General features: G+C 45.4%; 1 protein-coding gene across 2 annotated transcripts in view; it reads left to right on the forward strand.

The window, feature by feature from the left end:
- The first annotated feature begins 4,642 nt into the window (after nt 1-4,642).
- Nucleotides 4,643-27,315, forward strand: part of LOC135908674 (endothelin-converting enzyme 1-like) — a 50,101-nt gene continuing 27,428 nt past the window's right edge. For both annotated transcript variants that reach the window (XM_065440523.1, XM_065440532.2), the window contains exons 1-4: nt 4,643-5,145; nt 5,485-5,817; nt 11,700-11,872; nt 23,207-24,260. In XM_065440523.1, coding sequence (XP_065296595.1) covers nt 4,732-5,145; nt 5,485-5,817; nt 11,700-11,872; nt 23,207-24,260 — 1,974 coding nt within the window. In that variant the 5' untranslated portion in view covers nt 4,643-4,731. The remainder of the gene's footprint in view (nt 5,146-5,484; nt 5,818-11,699; nt 11,873-23,206; nt 24,261-27,315) is intronic.

Consider the following 27,315-nt stretch of genomic DNA (forward strand, 5'->3'; position numbering starts at 1 on the left):
TCGCCGGTATGTCGACAAATGAAAGCGGACGAAACAATCAGATGGTGATGGTATCTCGAGCTCATCAATACAACGGATGCATAACAGCGGCTGTCTGACGAGAACTCAGTGACGATGATGGTTTGACAGCGGCGGCATAACCACGATTGAATTAACGAGCATGATTACAATAAAATGACGTCAATAGAACGACGAAGTTGTTATGATGACGATGGCGTGACGATAATGGCGTGGCGTTTCCGAGGTGATGACGTTGGTAAAATAACAGGGAGACGATCGTGGCAGAGTACAACGGCATGACGACGATTTTCTTCCGCGAATATAATGGCAAGGTGAGAATGACGATGGAATGAACATGAAGTATGACAGCGAGTGCACGACGACTGTATAATGATGATGACATGAAAACGGCATGAGGACAATGGAATGACGACGCTGGCGTGACGACGACGTATGACGAAGACTGACAACGATGGCACGAAGATGATGTTACCAACACGACAGCCGACTCGACGATTGCAACAAATGCATGACGTCTATATGACGAGAATGGCGAGACGCGAATTGCAGGACGGGAGTCAGATTGCGAAGGTCGAGTGACGACGACGGAAGAATCACGGCGGCATCGCTACGACGAGCCCATACCTAGTGGCCCATGCTGGCAGACAGGCCACTGGGTCTGCTTAAGATTCTAGATAGATATATAGATAGGTTCAAAGCACGTAAAGTAATAAAATAATGTTAATCGCTTTAAAAATCGACGTGACCTGTTCGCATTTCGTTTTGGTAAGAGACACTATTTTGGTAATCCGATGAGGATTCTTTGAAAACTTCACCAGTTTGCGGCCCGTGTGGGTGCGTGTGTGTGTGTCCTCAGCTAACGTCTTCATCTTTCATTCCAAACTGGGTCACTGGATAGTCCATGGTATAGACTGTAGAGCATCGACCTGTTGTGCTGATTTTATAGAATTACATTCTGAAGGACTGTCGGATCCACTTGAGTCTATGAAGTGACACACTCCTAAATTAATCTCTTTAACGCCAACGTTTCTCACTGCGTGCGGGCCACTGAGTATGTGCCTCTCTTAAATGCACGAGTTTCACACCAACTTGGGTCACTTGGTTGTGTCACTCCAAAAAAGCCTCCTTGATGCCATCTTGGGTCTCTGGATATGTTTCCCTGGGTATGTGTGCAGCACTTAAACCCCTCTGATGCCAACTTGGCTTACTGTGCATGTTGCATTTGGTATGTGTCGCTCTTCACAACAATCATCATAAGATATTCTCAAGAGCATTCAGAAGTACTCTTGAGGGTTTCAGGAGCAGCTGGCTCTTAAACGCGGGTCCGTTGGAGCCGGGCTCGCGAGCAGGAAAAAGGGTGGTCTTCTCATTCTTTTCGGCTAGACCCGCTCTTGCCTTCGACCCACTAGCTACATGTAGCAATATAAAGCATATTCATCAGCAATTACAAACTCATCACAATATAGATTGTTAATCGCATTAACGTTTTGAATTATTTAAAGAAGACGCCACATTCGCAAATTAAGTCTTTCTCACTCGTCACGCGTAACAAGATATACCAACCATTGATATGTATCCCGGCCGCGAACTTATTATGGACTGCAAGCATTGCGGTATATCCTTCCGAACACGTTGAATAACTTTGAACAGAGCGATGAAAGTTTATGCGTATTATCGACAAATGCTATTTTAAATGATATCAGTAATATTTTTGTACCTTGACAGGTGAAAACTGTGAATTATACATCTAGATGATACCATTGCTTTGAATTGTTCAGAGTGAGCCTGTTTTCGTTTCTGCCTTTGTAAGCAGAGGGAGGGCGGGCTAGTCACTGTACTAAAATGTAGCTTTTTCCCGCCATCCTCATCATTTAGGTACATTGCTATGTATTGATGTGCCAACTTAGCGGACATAAAGCTGAAATGTCAAAACGTAATACTACCGAGTTCGTGGTGTATCTCCCGCGGTGGGCTTGTGCCATTGTTGATGTAATTATCATCATCCCTGTTTTTTTATTGAAATGAAAATGACAGAAAGAGACGTAGTCACCTTATAATGGTTACGGTTACTCCTTTTCTTATAGCGGCAACAACAACATAAAAAATATGTAGGAAAATGAAAAGAAATCACTTCATACGGTTAGAAATCCACAGCACAGTCCTATATGCCCATGAACATAACATCATAAAAGTCATATGCAAGTTGCACCAAAATGAGTTCGTAAACAACGTCACAAGCACATACAGACGGCCGTGATGTTGGCTTCGATGAGCATATAAACATATGAGGAATTACACGTGTTAAAATAAATACCAGTGTTAAAACATTTCACGCACAGAACAATATGTATAACACGTAATATACAAGCACTAATAATTACAAATAATAAAGAAACCCTATAGTAACATCGTGCAATACCTAGTATTTGTTAAGGATGCCTGTCCATAAATATGTTCAAGTGCGTTCAATGCTTTTCGCTGGGCTATTTTCGATGGCCATGAGATCAGCAATTTTGTGAGGAAGAAAGGCTGGTGAGGATTATTGGAGTGTAGCTCTTGTTCTAGCTGCAGTCTTTGCATCTCGTATATAGGGCATTGTATCGTCAGGAAATCGCCCCGGAGATTAAATTTTCCAATTGCGAAATTGCAAAACCTGATGGAATTCTGAGGTTTTACGTGCCGAAACCATGATTCGATTATGAGGCACGTCGAAGTGTGAGACTCAGAGTTAATTTTGACTACCTTGAGATTTTTAACGTGCCTCAATGCACGGGACGTAGGAGTACTTGTATTTCGCTCTTTCGCCCCCAACGAAATGCGGCCGCCGCGGCGGGGATTCGATCCCGCGACCTCGTGCTTGGCAGCATGACACCAAAGTTGCTGAGCCACAACGGCGGGCTGCCAAATGTCAAGGCAACGTGCTCTGTAGCTACGCTTCGTGGCACAGCCGAGCACCTACGTTGTCCTTTACGTAGCCCAGGTGTGTTCGGCTCATACTATGTTACGATGTACCATGTAGACCATGTATATACCATGTATATACCATGTATATACCATGTATATACCATGTATATACTATGTATGTTCGGCTCATATTGAAATTGGTCGTGCCCTCTCTTCGCGTAGTTCAGAATTTGAAAAAGTAGGTCAAAATGCTAATAGCAATAACAATCGTATAACAACTCTAGATCCGGAGTTCCTTCCGATAATGAAAGTATGAAACTCTATGGCTGCAAAGGCTATGTGGGTACTAAGAGTGAACCTAGATGGCTGCTTAAAGCACACTGTGTTCCCAAGCACCTTGTGCTGAAGCTCGCGTAATATCTAAATTTCCGAGACCCGTTGAAACGAGATTCGAAACCAAGCGTTCGCCCCCCGTTGCTGCCGCGCACCAGTAGCGTTGTGATAGCGAATGTTCGCGGTCATCGAGTGAGATCTGTTCACGTTTGCCCGCGGGCGCACGACACCATCTTTCTTAATTATTTGCTAAGTAAATGTTTATTCCTGTTTATCTTCCTAATAAATCTACGAACCTTACTTTCGTGTAGTTTTCGAGTAAACTGTTATCGCTATCAGTGGTTCGCCTCTTGGGCGACACAGCAAGATTCTGTTACGGCATGTCAAAGTAAAATAAAAGCTTCTAGATTTCGCATGAACTATTTGATTGAGTAACAGGAAATATCTTTTGTTTTCGTTGTCCAGAAGCAATATACACGGCATTGTGCTTCACTGATCAAAAGACCATTAAAGTCTCAAAGAACACGCGAATTTTATGGTTTTGCGGGTTCGTCCGACGCGTTTCACGGCTACACGAAGTGTCACTTATAATTACGTAGGTTCCGAAATCACCTTCGGTTGTTCCTTCACAAAAAAGAAAGAAATAAATAAAATAGAAAGGGAAAGAAAGTATTGTCTCTTCGGCAGCTATAAGAACTCTCATGGAGACGGAAATTAATAACTGCAGTTTGTGGCTCTTAACAGCCTTGGCAACAAAGCCTTGCACAGTAGAGGCATCTTCTGTGCTTTTGCAACCCTCTCCCTATTGCTTGGCGCGTGTCAAGGTGATAACGTTCCGAAGTAATTTCTGGCTGGTCTTCGTTTCATTAGGTGATGATGATTGCATAACCAGAGTTGACGCACGAAGATCGCAAAAGTTTTTAAGGAGTTTATCTGTTACTGCTATCATTAGAGTAAATTTCAAGGGGACTAGAGTCGAACTTTTTACCTCCAAACTTAAACTTTAAACTCCACATCCATGACATTAGATGTGACTGCCCGAAACAAGGTGATTCATGAAACAAAGGCAATGACACATAAGAGCAATTATTTCTTTGTCGCTTACTGTAATGTCAGCACGATCGACCATAATGGAATATGGAGAAGTGCAGCATGGCTGCTGTCCCGCGGTCACTATACATCGTTCAATGCCCATAGTTATCATTGTTCACAGCATACATGTCTGAATCAGCTTCAAGTCGGAAATTTTCGTTTGCACTTAAATTTATTTGAATTAATTATTCCTATTATTCATCGCCTATGGCCCAGAAATCATTACCACCGCTACCTCGAGGAACCACCAGCCCCCTTCCTCGCGCCTGAGCGAAAGCGAGCGCGTGCACAAGGAATGCGCAGAAGAAGAAAACGTCAGATCGCAGGTCGCCAGCGTTCTTCATCTGGTCTCCCCACTAACCCGAGTAACTGAACCTCGCCATGTCGTCATCGCTACAGCAAGGTCCAGATGGCAGCCAGTCTCCTCCTCCTGCCATTCCTCCTGCTACCGTCGCGGCAGATTCACCCGAGGAAAACGCCCTAACCACGGCAGCTGCAGCAAGTGCTTCAGCAGCTACTGTCGCAGAAAGCCCGCCGCCCTCCAAACCCTCACCACCGGAAAAAACGGCCACGCGAAGAGGGAACAAGGAACGGCACCAGAAGCAGAGCAAAGCCCAGTCACCGGCACAGCGTGGGATCTCACCGGTGCCGTCATTTTCCCAAGCCGTAACAACAGCCCACGTGCTTGGCATCGGCACACAGCAGGCAACGACCCCGAACCTGTTGACCAGCACGGCAGCAGCTCCTTCGTCAGCGCAGACCGCCGCTGGTTCACGCGTCGTCAGGATAATGAGGGTATGCAAAGCACGCTATATTCGCTGGCTCTTCTATAAGGGTTGCTTCATGTCCACTTACGAATTTTCGGTCTATATTAGAAACTGAACATACTTTGTTTCGTGTGATCAATGAAAGATTCAAGCAACTCGCAACTGAACTTTCAGACTTTTCACGTAGAAAATTTTAGAATTATCGATCCGCAAACGTTGGGCATCCATGCCAAACTCGTGTTGCGTGCACATACAGGTAGGACGTTGAATGATATTCTTTCCGGATTCCTTAGTCGTGAGACTTATTTAATCACTTTTCTTGCTAATTGCACCTTACTAATGATATCTGAACAAACTAACCTTTCAGGCCCAGAAGAAGAAACGGGACAAAGAAGACTTCAAAGATGATGCGCCCCCGTCCACTGTGCAGTTGAAAGAAGCAGCCGCCGCCGAACCTTCATGTGTGCCAGCTGACGCGGGACCCGTGTACTCGGCGAGCCTCAAGGGTCTGAAGGCAGCGACGTCCACACATCCTCCCGGAAAGCGAAAGCTCAAGCAACGTTCAACCTCAACAGGCCCTGACATCCTCAAAGCCCTTGCGTCGTTGAAACCCGCTCCGGAGGAGGAAGCCGCTAGGAAGCACTCTGTCAAGGGCATGAAAGCGTTGCTGGACGTTCGCGCGGAGCCACCCTCTTCTTCGGTGAGTCGATGACTCTTTGCTGGTAATGTTGGTGAGCACCTGGCTCAGTTTCACGCCAATGACCCGTGCGAAGCCAGAGATGTGAGCGATAGAGGGGAGAGAGGCGCAAGAACGTGCTTCTACCAAATGCGGTGGAAGTGCTCGGTTAGGTAACACAGACTGCGGGCGGCAAAACGGTTTGATTGCTCCCGCTGTACCGTGAAAGTTCAGCCGCCATCGCGGTCATACCTCGCGTTTTTTTTTTCGCTAGTCGCTAGTGGCACGAGCGCTTGCCGTGGCGTCGCCTGAGCCAGATGGTAGACAGTTGGGCGTCCGCAACCATCCACGTACGCAGCCCGCGAGGTTGCGTGTACGCAGAGAAGCGCGCGCTCACGAAACGGCAATAGTTGGCCGGACGCAAAAGTTGAGAAGTGGATTGCTGACTTGCACGCGCAGGACCCGGTAGTGTGCTACTCAGCGTCACCATACGCCAGCTTCTGCAACTGTATAGCCAGTATGAGCCACCACTTAGTCAAACCTAAAGCAAGTGAAGCCACAATTGCTCGATTCACGCCAATGTGGTCATGTTTTTCAGCGCTACAATGCAGCCAGTGCTGTCGAGCGCTCTCTGGGACCTTCACCTGGTGTCGGTTTTGTCATAGGGAGAAATAGACGACCTTATGTTAAGCAGCAAGGAACAACGGCTTCTCAAAGGCGACGACTCCTTGGACGACATCGAGTACGAACAGAGGCGCAGAAGGCAGCGAGAACTGTTGCGGTACCGTTCACGATGCCGACTCTTCGACGTTGAGCGGATTGATGCTACGCTCTTAGAGGTGCAGTTTTGTTTAGAGAAAGAAGATTTCGGGGAACTGGCAAGTGCTATTTTAGCGCCGGAAGCAGTGGTCAGCGTGCAGAACGTCACTCTTCCGGGCGCACCACATTGTTTCTTGCTCTTCGGCGGCTCGCGTACGCGAACAGGTGGTGTGATATAAAGGAAAAATTTTCGCCTGCACCCCTCCCGGATTTCTTCTGTGGCGACAAAAATGTTTCGGCACATTATCTCCAATTTCGGCCATCCTCTGGATGACTGCAATAACCACAGTGGGTTACCTCGCCGCTGCCTCGGTGCACTTGCAGATGTAAGTCCACTTTTTCGTTTTCTATTCGCGCACTACTGCTCCCCAGCTTAGCACGCTGCTAATTTGACGTCGAGTCATAGGGCGCAGTTTGTCTCGCATTTCATGTAAGCAAGTTGATTGTAACGTTCACCTAACAAACCTATCCTTAAAAAAACACTGTGGTAGACTCTCAGCGCTTGGTTCGTCGTGTTGTGTTTCTCTTTCGGCCCTCGTGAGTTTAGCGCTGCCTATTAAACCTGAACGAATATTAACTTGTCCAATTTACTATTCTAAGAAAAGGCGTCTTCTTTTATGATTAGGGAAAAAACAATCACTATACCGAAAGCAGCAGGTCGTTTGTTCTTAGTTATTGAAAATGCCGCCGGTGTCATGCCCTGGAATATTCTTGAAAGGATGTTTTGTACCACATTGACACATGTTTTGTCAGGGCACTTGTTAGAAAGCTATAGCTTGTTTGTGTCAGTAGATAAAATAAATTGAAGTGACAATCCCTTTTCATTGTTTTCCGGTGCAGGCTGTGAAAAGGAGAGGACCACCTCTTCACAATTGTTGGGGGTTCATCGACGGAACGGCTAGACCGATTTGCCGACAGCAACAAAACCAGCAAACCTACTAATCTGGTCAGAAGAGATTCCACTGTGTGAAGTACGTCTCTTATGTGCTCGAATGGCATGATTTCCCAACTAGACGGGCCTTGCCCCGAAAGGCGACACGATGCAGGCGTGTAAGCTTTTTGCTCATAGCACGAAAAAAGAGGTAGTGTGGTGTGTACGCCTGCATTACAAGAGCGACGTCACCCCTACATTACTCATTGAGTCATGGCAGTGGATCGTGCCTCTTCTTTTCGTCCAACGAATCACACACCTTACTTTTTATCTCGTTAATCATTAGCTGAACCTTAGGGTTTTCTGTCACATTCGCACTTCTTGCATGAGCATTATACTAAGTGAAAATTATATTAATCTGCTTTTGAGGCAATTGTTCACCCATAAAGCAGTTCAACTTACTATGGCATTTGCGTAGATTTATGAGCGTTTACTATATTTTTTTCGTTTTGGTGCAGGAATTCTTGGAAGCAGTGGCATATACTCGTAGCTGGAGCGGCTGGTTAAAGACGAGGATTTCGTCATATAGGCGTTCACCCAGCATATCTCCTGCTGCCACTTGTAATTATACCATACGCTGGAATCGTGCTCACGCCAGCGCAGCAAGCATTCAACCATGGGATGAGCTCCGTTCGCCAAGCTGTTGAGGGGGCCTCTGGCAAAATAGTCGCAGAAATTGCATTTCTGGACTTTCGGAAAAAATCAGAAGCTTTTAAGACAGCAGTTAGCTGAAATGTACAAAGCTGCCACAATTCTCGTTAACCGGCACACATGTTTGTAAGGCAACCAGGTGTCGCAATATTTTTTCCTTACAACCACCTTCTCCACAGCAGTACTTGAAACAACGCTGCACGTAATTTAGGGTACATGCACATTACTTATTTGGACGCCAATTGGTACGTGCGCACAGGTGTCTTAACCCAGGATGTAGCATATTTTGTGATTTTCGCTAATGTAAGTAGGTGATCAAAGTTTACTTTTAATGTGCTCTGGTAGACTTGTGTCAGACCGGAAGTTATCAGGTGCGAAAAAAAGGACGTTTTGTATACTTTTGCTTCGTTTCGAAATTGCACAAATGGGCACATTTATGCATGCAGGGTGTAACTACATGACCACAATACCACCTTGAGTGCTTGCTAGCAAAATTACACTAAGGTCATAACAGTGTGTATCCACCTGTGTGCCACTGCCTGAGCTATAAGTATACATTGTGTGAGCAGCAGCTGGCCAAAACTGCTATACTGCTTGTATGCACTTCACAATGTACCATCACAAAGTGCTAAATTGCTATTCATGTAAGGAAATGCTTGAGACTATTTTTCTTGCATGTCAATAGGTTCGTGTCAATTGTGAAATAATTGTCCAATGACGAGGAAATAAATGCATTTCTTCTACTATACTGTGGACATCACCTTTTCGACGATGCTGGTGAGTGACTGTTGCTGGGCTGCGGCAAGTGCACGATCTTCAGCTCTTTCCTTCCTCTCCCGCTCTCGCTCCTCGGCTCGCAACCTCCGCTCTTGAGCCCACTGTTCGGCAAGCTGGCGCCTTGTGTCATCAAGCAAGTCAACTAGGTGACCCTCATTAAAAGTCTCATCTTTTTCCCAGGCCAGCCTGTCCTCTTCGAGTGCTAGATGGAATTCATAATATGCATCCTTCTCACTGCGCCTTTTAGCTGTGACGTTAGAAAAAGGAAGAAAAAGAAATTTTCACAGAAAATTAGAATGGAGTACGATAGCTGGGAGGCACATAAAGGAGTGTTAAGAACTGCGAACTTGAGAAAAAAGACAGTACTTCATTACATGAAGGTACACATGCAGTAATTCAAACGCACATACCACGTGGCACATTTCGTGCAGCCGGGAGGGACGTGGAACGGGTCGCCTGAAGCTGGCCAGTATCAGTTCCTGTGTCTTCTGTTTGGTTGGACGAAGCAGCTGTGCTGGGGCAAGCGAAGGGTGTCAAAGGCTTCTCACCGATTACGGCAGGCTGTTCGTCCATACTCTGGGATGTGGTGATGTCCTCAGAATCGCCGCTTCTGGCGTCTTTTATTGTTCAGAATTCTGCAAAAAGCTGCGTGGTGGCGTCTTCCGCATTGGCATCTGCCTATACAGTGACACGAGAAACAAAATTGTGCCAAAGGAATTATTACCATGACATTTGCGTAGCACACCGAGCACAGCAGCATAATGAAAAGTCGCAAGGAAAATTTACTATGGTGCGGCGTAACAGCCAGGCAGGTTGTCGACAGGCATATTGCCGAATACACTCACAGGCGCCGTCAACAGTGTTCCTGGTAACGTGCAGCTCGGCCGCGGCACCCTCAGCAAGTGCCGCCGAATTTCGTGCTGCCGCTGTAAGTGCGCCGTTAGGAAGGTGGACTCTTGCTGCTTGACGGGCGCTCGACGCGTCGGTCCTTCGTGGATCCCGAATCTTCACTCCTCTTTCCAGAGCTGGGTCGATTGTATCTTTCAAGAGGACCTGGCGCTGACCGTAGTCCTCCTCCGTCCCCGACCTAAAAATAGACACCAAAGAATGCGCATCAACTACTTAAGAGAACATATTTCGCGCAGTTAGCCGACACTCGCCTGCGGAGGGCTACACGGTATTTTGCGACGAACCGTCCGAGCAGCAAGTAAGTCGGCTCACGCACTGTAAGAATGGTGAATGGCTGGTTTATTAAATCCTGCATTTACGCTGTTATATGCGCCCACTCTCTCTGGTCGCACAAAGGGTTCGCGTTTCGCACATACGACAACATCTCCAGCTCAACTGCAGGACTAAATTCAACCCGGTTAGTAGTGCCGCCGCAAGAACTCGCACGACATAGTTCGGCTGAAGCCGTATCGAAAACTGCTCTCTCGTGGAAACGCGAGATAATGAAAACCACGCTCTCGTAGACAACCGAGAACACGCGAGAACGTCTCGCAAAGCCCGCAGAGCCCGCAGCTGATGCTAAGCAGCTTTCGAAAAGCTGCGAGCACACGCAAGAGACCATACGTGCTCCTGCGTGTGCATGCGCACAGTCGACTGCGCTGGTTTGCTGCGTACGCAGAGTTGTTGCGCATTCCCAACTGTCTGGTGTTTACCATTACGGCGTCGGGAGCGCCGGCGGCCGTACCTAACTCAGTGCCCTAATGCGCGCCCGACGCCAGTGTAAAAAGCAAGTTAGCGCACGAGTATCACAGGAGCGTAGTAGCTTAAAGTCGCGAGACATTTTTTGCTTCTTTTCTTGAAGTAGCGACAAGCTTTTAAGCACCGCTGACGAATCTCATCGGGCAGCGCTCATTCCGGCAGCCGTGTTCTTCCTAACCCTGTTCCCCTCGCATTCACTTGCATGCTGCTGCGAGCAAACTTCAGGGCAGACTGAAGACGCACTATAGTGAGCATGCAGTGTTTCTGTGCGCGTTTATCTTTTCGTTATTTTCCTTGTGCGATGCATTTTCCGCTGAAGGCGCGGCCGCAGAGACGCGGCAGGCGTCGTACTGCGCGACCGCGACGTAGCGCGGCAAGCGTCGCCGCAAAGATGAGTCGAGAACGGGTCACCATCGGTAAATACCGATGAAAATTGCGGCTACTAATTTAGCGTCCTGCCTCAACAGTGCAGCACTAAGCCGCTTTTGGGTTCGTGTTTCAGTGTCTCACCTCCTGCATGAAACTTACATTTGACCCATGCGGTGCAAGAGCAGCCGTTCACGGTCGAATGCTATCTACATGGTCATGCCGCTTCAGGACGTTAGGAAGAATATGGCGGCCGGTGGAGGCAGATGTCGCTACATAAAAAAAGAACAGACAATCCAGGCACTTTAACTTAGGTGAGAACGCTATAAGACATTACTTACCCCACAATATCAAGGAGTAAGCAGGAGCTCCTGACCCCCAAGTGATTCAGCGGGCTAGAAATTGAGAGCGGAAATAGCCCTCAATGCTTCCAACTCGTACCGTGAGTTTCTTTCTCGAAGACATTGGCATCACGAGATTTTCATGCATATACTCTGTTCAAATTGGTGCATAATGTGTCGCGTGTTTGCTTGAAATGGGCGCAACATTTTATAAGCTACTCTATTCTTTTTACGGCCACCTGTGCTAATTTAACGCCTTAAAGCACTCAAACCCTGTCGTTCGCACGTTAGCGCATTTTCTTTTTTTACCCCAGGATCGCACTTCCGGAACTTCTGTCCATGCGCACTTGAAGGTCTCCCTTGGGGCCAAGGTAGTGGCGACCGCGATAATAGCCATGACCATCCTGGCCTTTGTGTTCCTTCTGTACCCCAAGCCAAAGCAGGAGTCCGTGAAGTACTGTACGACGAAGGACTGCGAGGAACACATGTGAGCGAGCGATAGACTGCCATAGTACGGAAAAATGCTAAACTGATTTTGTTCCCTTTTTCGCGGGCTTTGAAGGTGCTGACCGCTGCTTCCTTGCTTATTAAGGAACAACTTGGAACGCTGGTTATGTGCTCGAAAGTTCAACTTCGGCCACTGCATATGCATGACAGGGAATGCGCGGTTGGGTGCGTGTCTGGGTAGACAACTTGGTCCGTTGGATATTTCCAACGGGGCTTGTGGCACTATCAGCAGAAACATCCGAGAGAGGACAAAAATGTTTAGTGAACGAAATGGGACGCTGTGCGTGCATGGAACAAGAAGCATCAAGTTGCGTAGCAGTCGAGGAGGAGAATTGAAGTAGATACACTTCGTTATACGTCGGGGTAAGCTTCGCGTACAGCCGAATGCCGCAAATGCGTGAGGTCCACCAGTTTTTAAAAATTTCTGCGTAATCAGACATGGCGCAACTAACGCAGTTCGTTAGTTCCACAATTTACGAATGCCGTTTGCATTCGATGACATTGACGCAATACGAAATATTCCCAGACATGACGTCGAAGTGGTCTGCGCAAAGCAGTGTTCAAATAAATTGCGAAACTTCTTTTCTTTTACATTTCGCCTGAATTCGACAAGTAATCAAGCTGGCATGGACCCCAGTAAATTACGACACAGCTCGCGCTTCGAGAATGAATACTACAATATGCAAAGTAACATGGCAGACGTGGCGAAGCACGATGAAGACGCTGTAAGGTTGTGCGTGGCTGTGTTTTTATTCAATTTGAAGCTTTGTATTTAAAGAAAGAGCGTATAAGTTAGTGTTTCGTTTTCGAAAGGGCTCATTACTTTATATTTGGTTTCGTATGTTGCAGCTATTGGGTGGAAAGTACAAAGTGGATCCTGTCGCCATCAAACAGGTTGCGTTACTCGTTTGATTGCTTATCAAGGTTAATAGCTGCAGACATGCCATTACTTGCAAACACATATCCATACTCCATAATATCATCATCATCATCAGCCAGGCTACGCCCACTGCAGGGCAATGGTCTCTCCCATACTTCTCCAACTACCCCAGTCATGTGCTAATTGTGGCCATGTTGTCCCTGCAAACTTTTTGATCTCATCCATCCACCTAACTTTCTGCCACCCCCTGCTACGCTTCCGTTTTATTGGAATCTAGTGCGTATCCGTTATCTTATGTGGAATCCAGTCCGTACCCGTTAGCTTCATTCCTCATTACATGCCCTGCCCATGCCTATTTCTCTTTCTTGATTTAAACTGAGATGTCCTTAACTCGCGTTTGTTCCCTCACGCAATCTGCTCTCTTCTTCCCCTTAAAGTTACAGCCACCATTCTTCTTTCCATAGCTCGTTGCGTCGTCCTCAGTTTAAGTAGAACCCTTTTCGCAAGCCTCCAGGTTTCTGTCCCACCCGCAGGTGAGTACTGGTAAGACGCAGCTGTTATACACTTTTCTCTTGAGGGGTAATGAAAACCTGGTGTTCATGATCAGAGAATGCCTGCCGAACGCACCCCAACCCATTTTTATTCTTCTGATTATTTCAATCTCATGATCCGGATCCGCGCTCATTACCTGCCCTAAGCAGATGTATTCCATTACCACTTCCAGTGCCTCGCTACCTATCGTAACCTGGAGGCTTACGAAAAGGGTTCTACTTAAATTGAGGACGACACAACGAGCAGTGGAAAGAAGAGTGGTGGGTGTAAGTTTTAGGGGATAAGAAGAGCGCAGATTGGGGGAGGTAACAAACGCGAGGTAATGACGCCTCATTTGAAATCAAGAAAAACAAATGGGCATGGGCAGGGCATGTAATGAGGAGGGAAGATGGTCATTAGGGGTTACGGAATGGATTCCAAGAGAAGGGAAACGTATCAGGGGGCGACAGAAAGTTCTGTGGGCGGATGAGATTAAGAAGTTTGCACGGACAACATGGCCGCAATTAGCACATGACCAGGATGGTTGGAGAAGTGTGGGAGAGGCCTTTGCCCTGCAGTCGGCGTATTCAGGCTGCTGCTGCTGATGATGATGAAATCCAAGTGGACGAGTGTTTTAAAAGCGTTAGCTCCTACTCATCACGTTGCTCGGTTTCTTGGGGCCTGCTACCACTTCACTTCGGGATGAAATTTTCAAAGTCCGAGGAACTCGAGATGGCGGCCGCCATAGTAAATCGATATAGCAACCCAATTGATGATTGATTGGTGACGTCATTCGTATGTAGAATTGTTGATAGATTAGTGACGTCACTGATATATCCGAGATGGTCACCAATTGATGGCGTCACCGATAAATACCAGATGTCGCCCCCATAGTAAATCAATAGCAACCAAATTGGTGACATCACGTGACTGTGACGTCATAATTCAAGATGGTGGCCAAATTAAGGTGCCAGTGATGACGTCATAATCCAATATGACGGCTAGAAGTAAAATCGTGTGATTATGACCTCATAATTAAAGCTAGTTTTAGAATCTGATATCCAAGATGGCGGCCAAATCCGGATGCCAGTGATGACGTAATGGTCCAGTATGGCGGAGAAAGCTGGAACCAGGTGATATGGGACGAAATGACGTCATAGTTTTGATTTCTGAAATCTAAGATGGCGGCTCTCGGCGTGATGTCAGAGCCGAGATGGCTGCCACTAAAATTAGTTGAACCCTTACCCCCGCCCTTACCCCCAAACATAGGTCCTATAACGAATCAGTAAAGCAAAAAAGTACGAAGATACCTCTGAAGAAAGGGGTCAGACAAGGAGGCACAATCACTCCATTGCTATTCACCGCGTGCTTGGAAGAAGTATTCAAGCTGTTAAACTGTGAAGGCTTTGGAGTAAGAATCGACGGCGAATACCTCAGGAACCTTCTGTTTGCCGATGACATTGTTCTATTCAGCAACAATGCAGACGAGTTACAACAAATGTTTGAGGCCCTTCACAGCGAGAGTGCAAGAGTGAGGTTGAAGATTAATATGTGAAAGATAATGATGAATATCCGGGCAAGGGAACAAGAGTTCAGGATCGCCAGTCGGCCTGTAAAGTCTGGGAAGGAGTACATTTACCTAGGTCAAATAATCACACGGAACCCTTATCATGAGACTGAAAATTAACAGAAGAATAAAAATGGGTTGGATCGCATACGCAGACATCGTGAGCTCCTGATTGGAAGCTTCTCGTTATCATTGAAAATAAATGTATACAATCAGTTAGTAAAGCAATGAAGGGGGCTAGTTCGTGAACGTTCATGGTTATATTGCGCTTGGTTTGCGTGGACGTGCGTTGCGTTACGTACGCCCACGTCCAGTCCTTCACTTAATATCGTCACTGTAAAACTAAGCGCAATATAACCATGAATATACAATCAATGCATTTTACCGGTGCTGACATATGGGGCAGAGACTTGGAGACTGACGAAAAAACTTGAAAACAAGTTAAGGGCTGCGCATAGAGCGATGGAACGAAGAATGCTAGGCGTATTTTTAAGAGACATTGAGAGCAGCTTGGATCAGAGAGCAAGTGGGTATAGACGATATCGACGTTAGGTGAAAAAAAAATGGTGCTGGGCAGGTCATGTAATGCGCAGATTAGATTAACCGTTGGAGCATTGGGGTGACATAATGGATACCAAGAGAACGGAAGCGCAGTAAAGGACGGCAAAAAACTAGTTGGTGCGACCAGATTAGGAAATTGGTGGGTGCTAGTTTGAATCGGTTGGCGCAGGACAGGGGTAATTGAAGATTGCGGGGAGAGGTCTTCGTCCTGCAGTGAACATAAAATAGGCTGCTACTGTTGCTGATGATAATACATACATTCATTCCGGTATATATATTACTCCGACAACAAGGAGTACCGACCCGGGGACAGTTGTGTACCGAATTTGTTATCTAAGTAAAACCCTGGGTGGTGGTCTATAAATAAAGCCATGATTGAATATTGCATAAACGCTGTATACATGGAATAACTAATTGAAACGTACACAGATGGCACCAAAAGCTGAATTATAGGCCCACCTTGACCCACAAACGAAGCAAATTGCAATTCCGGACGTATCTTGAGGGGTTCGTAGCTGGGCAAGGAATAGACGTATACAGATGGAACCGGTACCAAACCATTTTTCTTTACGAAGTCTATCGGAAAAGATGGATATATTGAACTAATTACGTGAGCGTAACTTCTGCTATAGTTGGCGCTAGGCGTAGATAGTTCCGATAGGCGGCGTGGCTGCACGCGTATGTAAAGTGCCGTCTGCCTCGGCAGCTCCGCTCAGATGCGCTCCTTTCGCCGAACAACATCTAACCCTCGTTACATCAACGTCTTCTAGACGGTGGTGTTAATTTTCTTTTTTTTTGCGTTTCGCAGTCACGAAGTTCGGCTGAAGCGGCCGCTGTCGAAACAGTCACCTCGAACTCATCAGAGCAGCTATTGCCCATGGGCTTGCGCGACGGGCGATTCTTTTGCAACGCCGTACAATTCTTCCGTTGAGATGTACGGATCAACTAGCTCCGAAGTGGCGCGGTAACAGTCATTACATCTTGAGGAACTAGGGCTTGACGTCCTTTTCACAATTTAGCGTGTTTACTCTCTTACCAAGACGATCTCACTGAGGTGTCTGGCGTTCCAAAACTGTAACTTAGAAATCCAACTTAACCTTAAACTTGTCCGTATTCAGAGCCGTTTTCAGCGAAAATTTATTCTCAAGACTCAAATGATGAGACAACGTTTTTTGAAGTCTCGGTGCGCCGAACGTTGGTATTCTACTGTCACTTATCTCACTCTTCTTTTCTGGTCTGAGCATCGCGTCTACCTGGCGTGTGAAACTTGATGCTGCTTTTGTTTTTGTCTACTTTGCCCATAATTTGTGAGAAAGACAAATTACAGTATTTTTTATTTTGCCTCCTAGTTCTTCTTTCGCATCCTTTCTCCTCCCGAAGCAAACTAGTAAGGAACCCTTTCAAACTTAACAATTAGCACTCTGTCGGCGGGTTGATGACATGGCCGAAGCTGACAAACTCAGCCTTATTCCTAAAGGCATTGCCAATTACTCATTTGAGTTACGTATACAAGGGCTGCCCGACCATGCACGACATCATTTTAGAGTGCCGAAGCTTTGAAGAAGCGAAGAGCCGTCGTCTTACACAACAATTCTTTCGGCCTCCTAATACCGCCGCAACCTCAACGTGGGAGTGCGTCGAGCCACCTGGGGCCAAAAACATGCAGTGGCCTGTACGGTGCGAGATCAAAGTTCCGTCTCCATGGATTTCTCATTCCCCTTTATGTAACGAGTTCTTCGCAGCATTATCTGTTATTCAAGCTGTCTTATGCGAAAGGTTGGCAAATGTAGGCATTCGTCCTATCTGTGTTATAACTAGGTCGCCTACCGGTCGGCAACTTGCTTTGACTTGAAAATTGATAATCAAAGCTCGTCTTAGACATCTGTTACCGGTGGCTGATCGGCCTGGTGACTGATTCTGAATAAATGTAAACGTTAGGTTTCTACTGAGGCAATAAAAAAAACAATAGGTTTGTCACTATTTGTACGTTACCCACCGACAAGAAAAAAATAAACTCGTACCGTAAGAGGAGGCTTGCTCAGCACTAACAGATTCCGAAACAAAAACGGTGGACGGCGCTGCCTTCAAGTTTGCGCACGAGCAAGCCGTGACGTCATAAATTTTGAAAGCGTCTTCTCGGGCCCCCGTCGTCTTTCATAGCCAGATAGAATATCGCATATTTTAAAATAGCCAGAACCTGAACTTCGGACGTTCCAAAAATATTCACAATGAGGCAATAGCCTACATACGAAAAAATAACGTATTTTAATATCCCCGGCGACACGCTGGCATGCAAGCGCTGTGGTTACAGTGCGAAAAATTAGAAGAAAATGAACTCTCACCTTCATTATATCTTCTCGCATTCAAAGTAATACTGCAAAATTAACGATATACAATTCTTGAATCATGCTTTATTAGCGTAAACAGACTTCGTGCATATATTATTTCTCCTGTTGTATCCTTATTATTATCCCGTCTACATGTTAATATTCCAAGGTTAGTTTCAGCTCGTTGACATCTTCAAATAGAGATGGGTTTGGAGGAGTGTTCTACAGCCGGTGCAGTATTGACGAGGCATTCATGCGAAATTCGGGGCCCTCCTATATAAATATTTCCCGTTAGCTGAGTGCACCCTCCGTCTTGTCGCCTCCTTCTTTCCTTCCTCTAAGATATGGAAATTAAAAACAATTGTTTTCCTTAAAAATGTTTCACCACCCAAGCAGCTATCTTTTTGAGTGCGTACATCAAGCAAGCGTATAAACGTTGTCAATTATGGACACCTAGCTGGAGGTAGAATACCGAGAAGGCTAGAGAAAGCGTTGCACTACAATTGTTGTGGAATATTGAATACTTTACACCAGTAATTTTTTCTTTAATTCATCGCACAGTTACCTTCAATGAGGTGTGCGGCAGATTATGTGTATTTACCCTGCCCATGCGAAATTAGGTTTGATATTCTGATTGAATATACTTTTAATATATTCTGAAAGGACATGAAATGGCGGAAATTTAAGGTTCAATACTACTAGCTCTGGCTGTACTGCGGAATGGCAACGAAGAACACGCGGCATGCACATAGCAGTGTATTTGTGTTGAAAAAATGTTTCTGTAAGATTTTCAATCATGAAAGCCGGAGCAGTGCTACTTGTTCAAAGTGTGACAAAACTGTCGTTGAGCCTAGTGCTGGCGTTTCATTTTGTCATGTAGAATATGTCTAGAATATGTCTAGACTAGAATATGTCTGAAGTATGTCCCCGTGCCGTTGAAACAATAAGCAGTATCCACAGTGATAAAATCTTGCATTTGAAAGTGGCTTTTAGCTCAATTCACGCGGTTGTCAAACTCAGTTAGCAAAGGACTTCAGCAGTTTCCACGCTGCGCTTGTTGGCCTTTGGCATCTGCCTACGTATCGCAAGTTATTCCTGGCGTAAACCTCGTGAACGAATGTGAAAAATAAAATGGTGGAATAGGAAAAAACATCACTGACAACTCATTTTGTTGAGTGCGGGCAGTTTACCTTCTATAATAGAGGGGCCAGAGGGCCGAAAATGTTTGCGCGCCGACAGCACACAAGGCAACAAAGTCATGGTATGTACAAAATGCGTTGTTATTCTAACCTAAAATCGAATAAGTGACGTTTGCTGCTGCATGAGGCCACAGTCGCATCTCCGATAGAAAATTTTTATTTCATTTTGCGGTAGTATGCCTCAACAAATATGACCAGTCACTGTTGCTTTTGCCTATGATGCGAATGTCATAAAAACTTCGCTCACACGTGCAGGAACTAACTTCTATTGACAAATGTGCAGTAATGTTTTTGTCAATACCTTTTGCTGCTTTACTCTCTCATAAACGCAGTGACCTGTTTTTCCAACATAAATTCCATTGCAAGAGAGCGGAGTCCTGTATACCGCGCCAACTACACTGCCCCCCCCCCCCCCCAACACCATATCGACTTTAATGTTTCTTCCAACCCAGGAACGGCTTTTGCGGTATTCTCGACTCCACGAAAATGCGCCCAGGAACAGTCGACCTAGGTTCAGCCGCAGGTTCTAAATTTTTATCACATTACAGTGTACTCTGCAACGTTGCCTCATAACTCTTAAATCATCGTGATACCGCCGCGCACAAGCCCGAAAGAAAAAAAAACAGAAAGAAACGGTCTCTGAAGAATTTTGCTGTGTACCATTATGCGTGTCATCGCGGTCGAAAGACCAGCAATTCACCATTTCATCATTTCGCGAAAGTAGCAGACGATGCGCAAAGCAGAGCGACATGGACAAAAAACTTGCGCAAACCACGCTCTTTCCAGATTTGGAACATTAGGTTTGGCCACAGCACCGCTAGTTTGCTGTCCAACACTGTGCATACAGCCAAATTTTATTAGAACTGGTCCGATTTATTTACAAGTGACGTATTTTACTAATACCAGTGACATTGCTAAGAAACCGTCCCTAAATTTCAGAAACCTACGGCAAGAAACACAACTTGGTCCGATTGGTGGCTGTTTTCTTGTCATGTCTCCCCGGAGTTTGAGAATTTCTACGGACGGGGGGTATCCGCTGTGTTTCCAAGCCACGACTCTACCTTGAACACTGCGTACAACGAGCATGAAGAAGCGCCAGTTATCAGACACAGGCAACCTTATCACACGGATCAGTTAACCTTAAAGACAAAGATACATCACGACTCACAAACGGAACTCACTATTTTTATCCGAGGACACATTCACCAGGTAGCTTAACAGCACTTAGCCCAGCTCCATCAGTGTGCAGTATCTGTATTTATGTTCTGCCTATAAATTGTGGGATGCTATGCGATATATATTGCAACATGAGTCGCAGTTCGGAGTTGCTTTGTAGTGATGGAGCAACGCCACCAGCAACCGCGGGCACCTTTCGGAGGCCCGCTAGGCACAAAAGCATGCATTTTTTCAAGCTGCGGCTCGCGTGAAAGGCTTTTTGTCTTTAACGAAGACTGATGTGGCTCGCTATGCAGACTGGAACTTGTACACGCACAGCGCAACGATTTCAGTGATTTAGTCACCGATACCCTTGAGACCGATCGAGATAAGGTAATTGGGAGCGGCGACCCTTTCAGCTTCGACGAAGCACCTAGATTCTACGCCACAAAAGATGAACTTGAACACAGCACCAAGCGAAAGTGCCACCGTGAACCTAGACTTCGTACAGACATCTTTGTTTATTTGGACAGTTTTGCCAGCGCCAGTAAAAGATTCTCGAGATGCCAAATGAAATGTTTGAGCAAGACTTTACCATCTTCAGCAGCGCCGACAAATACTAGGCGCATTGTTAAATATTAGCATCTTTTTTTCACGTTCTGAGCCGCAATGTGCACACCAGAGTCAAGCCTCAAACGACCTGCAACGATGTGGAATTCACATGTATAATTTAGTTCATCAAGCTCCGCTGGTTGAGGAAGCGTTGCGGGGAATCGTTCACCTCAGAAGTAACGCAGAGCTGGCTCCAAGGACTTGCCTCTGTGTGATGATTGCGGAGTTGACCTTGGCGAACGAGAAATGGTAAACAGAATATTTTCAGTGTGGAAACAGGGCTTTCAAATGATGTTTTTAACAATGAGAAAACTGGTTTCATTTTGTTTTCTCTTAAAACAAATGAATAGGAAAGGTAGAAGCAATCCATCCATGACGTGCCGTTTAGTCGTATTGATCACGGATTCTTTGTAATCTAGGTGCGAGGAGTATATGAAATTTCTGGAAACAGGAAAATGTACTTCAATCATGTTTATGCTATGAACATTGCGTTCGAAGTGTTTCATTGGCCTTTTCCTGGGTGATCATTTTATGTAGCCAAAGTGGGGCAGGGACGTTTAGGATGGTTGCAGGGCTGCGTGCTAGCTGACAGGAAGTATCTTGCCAAATATTTCCTGTCGTATTTGTGCGGTGAATGTAGTCGCAGACGGTGGAGCGTATACAGTGAAAGCGTATTTTTTTGAATTTCCGCTACGCATACAATGCGCCTATACCATTGTAACCCCATTCAGGAATCTCAGGCTCCCATTCTGTTCTCGATGTTTGAAAATGTGGAATGATTTTGGAGTCGTTCCCACTGCGTATTTGGCTCTCCTCGATTATAACCCCTAGACGTTGCTTTCAACGTGGTCGCAAGTGCACTGAATGCGCATTGCAGACAGAGAACATATCCTTGCACTTCACATTATACGCCTGAAAAGAGGTAAAAAGTTCTCGAATATAAGACGAAAAGCAAAGCAACGATTACCAAGTGAACTAATTCGCCAAAGACCAGAACGCCGAAGCTGCGCTCGAAAGGAATACTAATGAATGTTACTTATTTTGTTGCAGTTATAAACAGTGATGCGCCAAGTATCAAGGCAGTTTACTGAAGTACACTTCTAGTCGGGTAACTAGCAGAGGTGTACACATGCCGTAGAATCCTAATTGAATATGCAAGCGCGAGCTCGAAAGGAAATTGTAGATTACACAACATAAGAATATATGTCGGTGAAGAAACAATTAGATTGAAATTGCAATTTCAAGCATAAATTACTAGGATAATTTTAGACAGTTCCAATCTCAACACAACTAAATATGTCTGGTCACAGCTCATTTATCGTGTCAATAATGCAGTCAATGTTGGCTACTACTGCTTAGTTTGAAATAAATTATATTAGGATATTGTGCGGGAAAAAAGACAACGTCGCATATTTCGTCCAGCACGATATCTCTCATATTTTGGGCGCATGCGTTTTTCTCGCTGGTCTGAGACAACATGGTCGTCTAAGGTAGATGCTATTCTTACATTTATTCAAGACGTATAAAACAGAGTAGGAGAGCTTAACTTACTTCTTTACTGGCTTCTCTGTCATGCTTTCAATCCAGAAACATCGTTCGCTTCGGCGATATCGAGTTCAAAGTGAATATTGTTTGCTTGGAAATCTAGTTGACAGATTTTCTTATAGTCAATCTGTAATATCTTGGTGGGAATTACTCAGAACATTACGCGCGAAATAAAGCCGCCCAAGCGACTCATGCACAACTAGCCTTATATTTGTTGGGGTATTACGGGGTGTAGGCTTGAGAAGGTTGCGAAGGCAACAAGCTTTTTTAATGACTGTTTAATGGGAGTGGGGAAAATGAGGTTAACAAAGCACAAAGCCTAAGTTCTTCATTTCGTACACTCGTCTGCCAATGGTATTGCTAAGGGTGTAATATTTCATATTCTTGTGCCTGCTTTTTGAAAATGTGATATTACATTTGTTAGTACTTAATGTAATTTCCGTCACCTGATATACACTGTAACGCGGTTCGTGTCATCCGGCGATGCTTTTCTGTAATCACTACAACATATTGTCATGCACTCTGTGCAGTCTCAGCAAAGAACGTAATCGTGGTTGACAAGATTTGCGAAAATATCATTTAAGAAAATAAAAAAAAATAACTATGGGCCCAAGATAAAACGGTGTACCACTCAAGAAGCTGCTTCGTCAAAATCAGATGTCTGTATCGCCCACGACCACATGGGACATATTTTTACAGTGTATGCAGGCAGGAGTTTTAATTTTTTCTTGTGTGCCCTACAAATAAAGTTTCTTCCGTTTTCGAGTACTCTTCTACTTCCTGCTCTTTGCAGAAGTTCTTTGGCTGTGTCAGTGCTGACGTTAACATGTTACTCATGCGCCTAGACTGAGTAATCAATTGTTAATATCTAGAACTAATTTAGCTGTAATTTATGGAAGTACTGATCGAGGATGCAACACGTTCTGTTCTACTGCAGTTATCGCATTGCAAATCAGCTGGACAAAGGCATCGACCCTTGTGATGACTTTGGCGCTCATGTCTGTGGACGCTGGAGACCGCGCAATAAGCACACCTTATCACGTTCAGAGATGTCAGATATGTATCTGTCCTGGTTGCGCAGTCTTCCGGAAAGGTTGAACAAAGGTTTTAGACAATTTCCTGTAGGGAAAAAAGTGGCCGTCATGTATAACCGGTGCTTGATGCAGAAGGGGTCGCAGATCGATACCTTCAAAAAATTCATGCGCGCCCGAGGTATTTTCTGGCCGGAAAGACCACCCAAAACGGTTCCTCTAGTGAAGATACTGACCGACCTCGCGTTCAACTGGAACGTGAATTTCTGGTTCAGCTTGAAGATACTTCCATCTATCTCGAAAGAAAAACCAAGGCATATCTTCCTTGCACCGAACAAGCTTATGCTGCTGTGGAAGGACACGTTCAGTCAGCTATCGAAGGAAAACTTTGGGAGTGTCTACTCTACACTCTACAAGATCTTTTCTAACGACACGAGCAGACAACCCAATCAGGAAGGCATATCAACGACATACAACGTGCTAAAGTTAATATTCAACACCTCCGTACCACCGTGTCCTTGCGAAGCGCGCGTTCCAGGATTGTTCCCCTTGCGTGCCATAGACTCGAAATTTCGAATTCCCATTGGCTCGCACGTGATGGACACGTTAAATAACGCGGCGGGAATAGATCCGCCTGTCACAATGGATGACTTGGTGCTTGTGAGCGACAAGTCTCAATTTGCGAATATGTTGAGAATCCTAAACCAGTTCGACGACTTGTCCCTGCGGAGCCACCTGTCGTGGTTGTTTGTGCAGGAGTACGGGTCAGTGGCATTTCCGTCGGCCGTTCTGCTCGTCATTCACGGCAGTGAGAACCGTGCCGACCAAGAGCGTCCGCGCTTCTGCGCTGCTCAAGCAGAGTCGAGCTACAAGCTCCTTGTGGCTGCCATGGCCTCCGCAGGCCTCTTCTCCGAGGAAGAGCGGCACCGCATCAACGATCAACTGGCCAGCATTGTGAAGGCGAGTGAATAGATGCGTGCCGAAACAACTCGCTTCTCTCCACTATATGAACATGCACGAAGGAATGGAAGTAGGAAACCGGGTTCAATTTTTGAAGAGATAAACCATGCGAGAAATACTGATGGGGTGCACCACTTTGTAACAAAGAAAAGAAGCTTCCGTATCTTTCATGGTCTGACAAACGTTGGAGATGTAACGCTTTTGAAATGAATCTAAGGCATGGCAGTAATGTTTCTCCACTTGGTGCCATATGATCACTTGGTCCAAATGCATAGAGCAATAGATCGCACGAAAGTCTCATTCGTTTGCGGTGCCACATTTCCTTATAGGCGCGCAATTGCGCTGTATCATTTCGCGCGTAGAAAAGTGCGGAATTGCCATTTCAGTGCCTCTATCTAGCGCTGGTTTCGCATGACACTAATGTATTCTTATATTCAAGTTACTAGACGAAAATCATCATGCGCACATGAGTGCGTCAACAACGATAGATCACGGAGCGTCAATGGGTTGGTAAATAATTCAGATGTTCGTACAAGCCTACTGCTTCTTTGAGGCTACGTTCTGTCGCAAGGAATGCATGATTGGGATGAGCCACACTTCACGAATGGATCTGAGGCTCGTTTTCGCAGTATTGCGGATGCAAAAAATTCTTCAAGCAATTCGGTATTTCTTTATTGGTCCAATAAATAACTAAGTTAATTATTTAGCTGGCGGTAGTGACGCTTTAATATATTTTACCTGTTTAGCGACACAAACCTTTTAACCCAGTCGTTACCTTGTCCTCAATAAATACGTAATAAGGCAAACTAAGATGATCACGAATTAGAGACATTTAAGTGGAATGAAGAAAAGCTGGGAAGGAAGCACACAATGCATGTGAACCCGCGACAAAAGATTAAGTGTTGAATTTTAGCTATTTTGTTTCTAGATTTAGCGGCTGTACTCTCCGGTTAGCAAAAAAAATTTTCTGTTTAACCACTGGCGACATTTTTAACGAGATTTCACAAAAAATTGGCTACGTTTCAGCTAGAAAATGTTCTGAAGAAATCGCGTTCTAGGGTGCAAGTTATTTTTCTAAAGCTACATGTGAGTGGTTAGACCTGTGATGTAGGGGAGCGTGCTGATAACCTTTTCATCCGGACAGGCTACCACTGGAAATTGAACGTGCCGACATTTAACACGGGAACCCTCTCGACTGAAGCTACCTTAGCGGAAATTATAGCGGAAATTCTTTGAGAAAATCTGGCATTGCCCTGAATATTAGTAGCCTTAGTGAGGTTAGGAGAACAGTGAGGCTTATGTGGTGCTGATTATTCATGACGTCCTCCTTTCCGGAGGTTTTTATATAAGAGAAGATGCGGGGTAGATTTTCTTATTCGTTTGTACATAGCGGGCAGCACTGACCAATTCTACAGTAATAATTTGAGAGTAGCAGTCGTCATTATAAATGTAAGTAGGAGATATAAAATAAAGATAGTACACTGCTACGCTCTAACCACCAGTCATGAAGATGAAGGAATACAAAAAATTATGTGACGATGTTAAATTAGCTATGAGAGGAGTGCAAGCTCAGTATGCTGCAGTGTGGACATGGCATGGAGGGTGTCAAGCAACTGGTAACCGCGGCATAGACTCTAGAAATAGTAGAAGAGAGATTTTGGTAGAACTCGCGGAAAACAATAGACTCCGAACGATGAATGCCTTCTGCAGAAAGTGCAGTAACAGGAAATAGATCTGGAAAATGTCTAATGGAGAAACAAGAAATGAAATATATTTATTATTCTGTGCGGACTTCAGAGTGCAATATGTAGAATTGTTCGGTGTGGTATAGGGCAGTGATCACACGTTAGTTAGGTCTAAGATTACCCGCTCTTTCAACAGAGAAAAAGCAAAATTAGTTCAGAGCAAACTGGCCAACCTAGATGCAGTCAGGTCAACAGCAGATGAGCTGGCAAGACCGGCCGCGTCCGCCAGCTTCTCTTGGAGCGTAGTTGCGAAGCGCCTGTGTGTTGTGTGGATCGGTGATCATCGCGGTGTGATTATTCAGGACTCTAAAATGGAACAAGAGCCACCTTCAGTTTGCCCCCGCCTATCAGTGAAGTCAGGCCTAGTGGTTTTTGCATCATTGCATATTCCGTGGAATGGCATTTTCAAGAAGCGTACTGCTACTTTAAAACCGGAACCTTCACCGAGATTCGTTTCGCATTAACGTGGTTTCGGAGGTAAACACTCTAAATGATTCCTCATATGTTGTCAAATGTTTGAGTGACGCCTGTAAACAGCCCTCAGATTCCTTACGTCCACAAGACAATGAATCTCATGGAAGATCATGTGGATCACACGCACTGTGGGAATCGATAAATGCGCAGCCTTCTATGCTGTTTGCTTTGACTGAAAATAATTAGTGTTGATGTCGACGGCGAATGTTTAACTTCTTCAGCGTTTAAGGGATTGCGAGAGTGGTAAGTTGATGTTAAACGTTACTCTGCATGCACCACTGCTGTTTGTATGCGTAGTACACAGCACCCAGCGAGACGCGTTTGTTGAGGTGTTGTTGCACGCCATTGTTGATAACGTTACTCCGAGAGGGCTCGCATTATCGTTGCCTCACATGGCACATCGTAGCGTGGCAGAAGCGGTAAACTTGAATAAACTTGTTAATCTAGTTAAAGGGACTCTAAAGGCAAATACTAAGTCGATGTCGAGTGTTTAAATACCGTTCCAGAAACCTCGCAATGCTCGTTTCGTGCCGAAAAAAAAACTTAGTTTACGTGGAAATTGCATTTGATGGGTCCGAATACATTTTCAAGATTCAAATCTTCCGCCACCCAACCGGAGGAGTGCTGAAGTTGCACACGCCCTCACAACCCTTTGCTGCCATCAGCGAGTAAAACGGCGTACGTCAGACGGCGGTACCGAGCCACGACAGCGCGATGCATTTGCCACTGCAGCTACTTTTTGGTCAAGTAGGGCAGACCGCTCAGGCATTCCGCGACATCACGTGGAAGTTGAATTCTCCGCTGCTTGCAGTTTGTACGAGTTTTGCGAGCCAGCA

The sequence above is a fragment of the Dermacentor albipictus genome, chromosome 7 (assembly GCF_038994185.2).
Source record: "Dermacentor albipictus isolate Rhodes 1998 colony chromosome 7, USDA_Dalb.pri_finalv2, whole genome shotgun sequence".
Taxonomy (NCBI): domain Eukaryota; kingdom Metazoa; phylum Arthropoda; class Arachnida; order Ixodida; family Ixodidae; genus Dermacentor; species Dermacentor albipictus.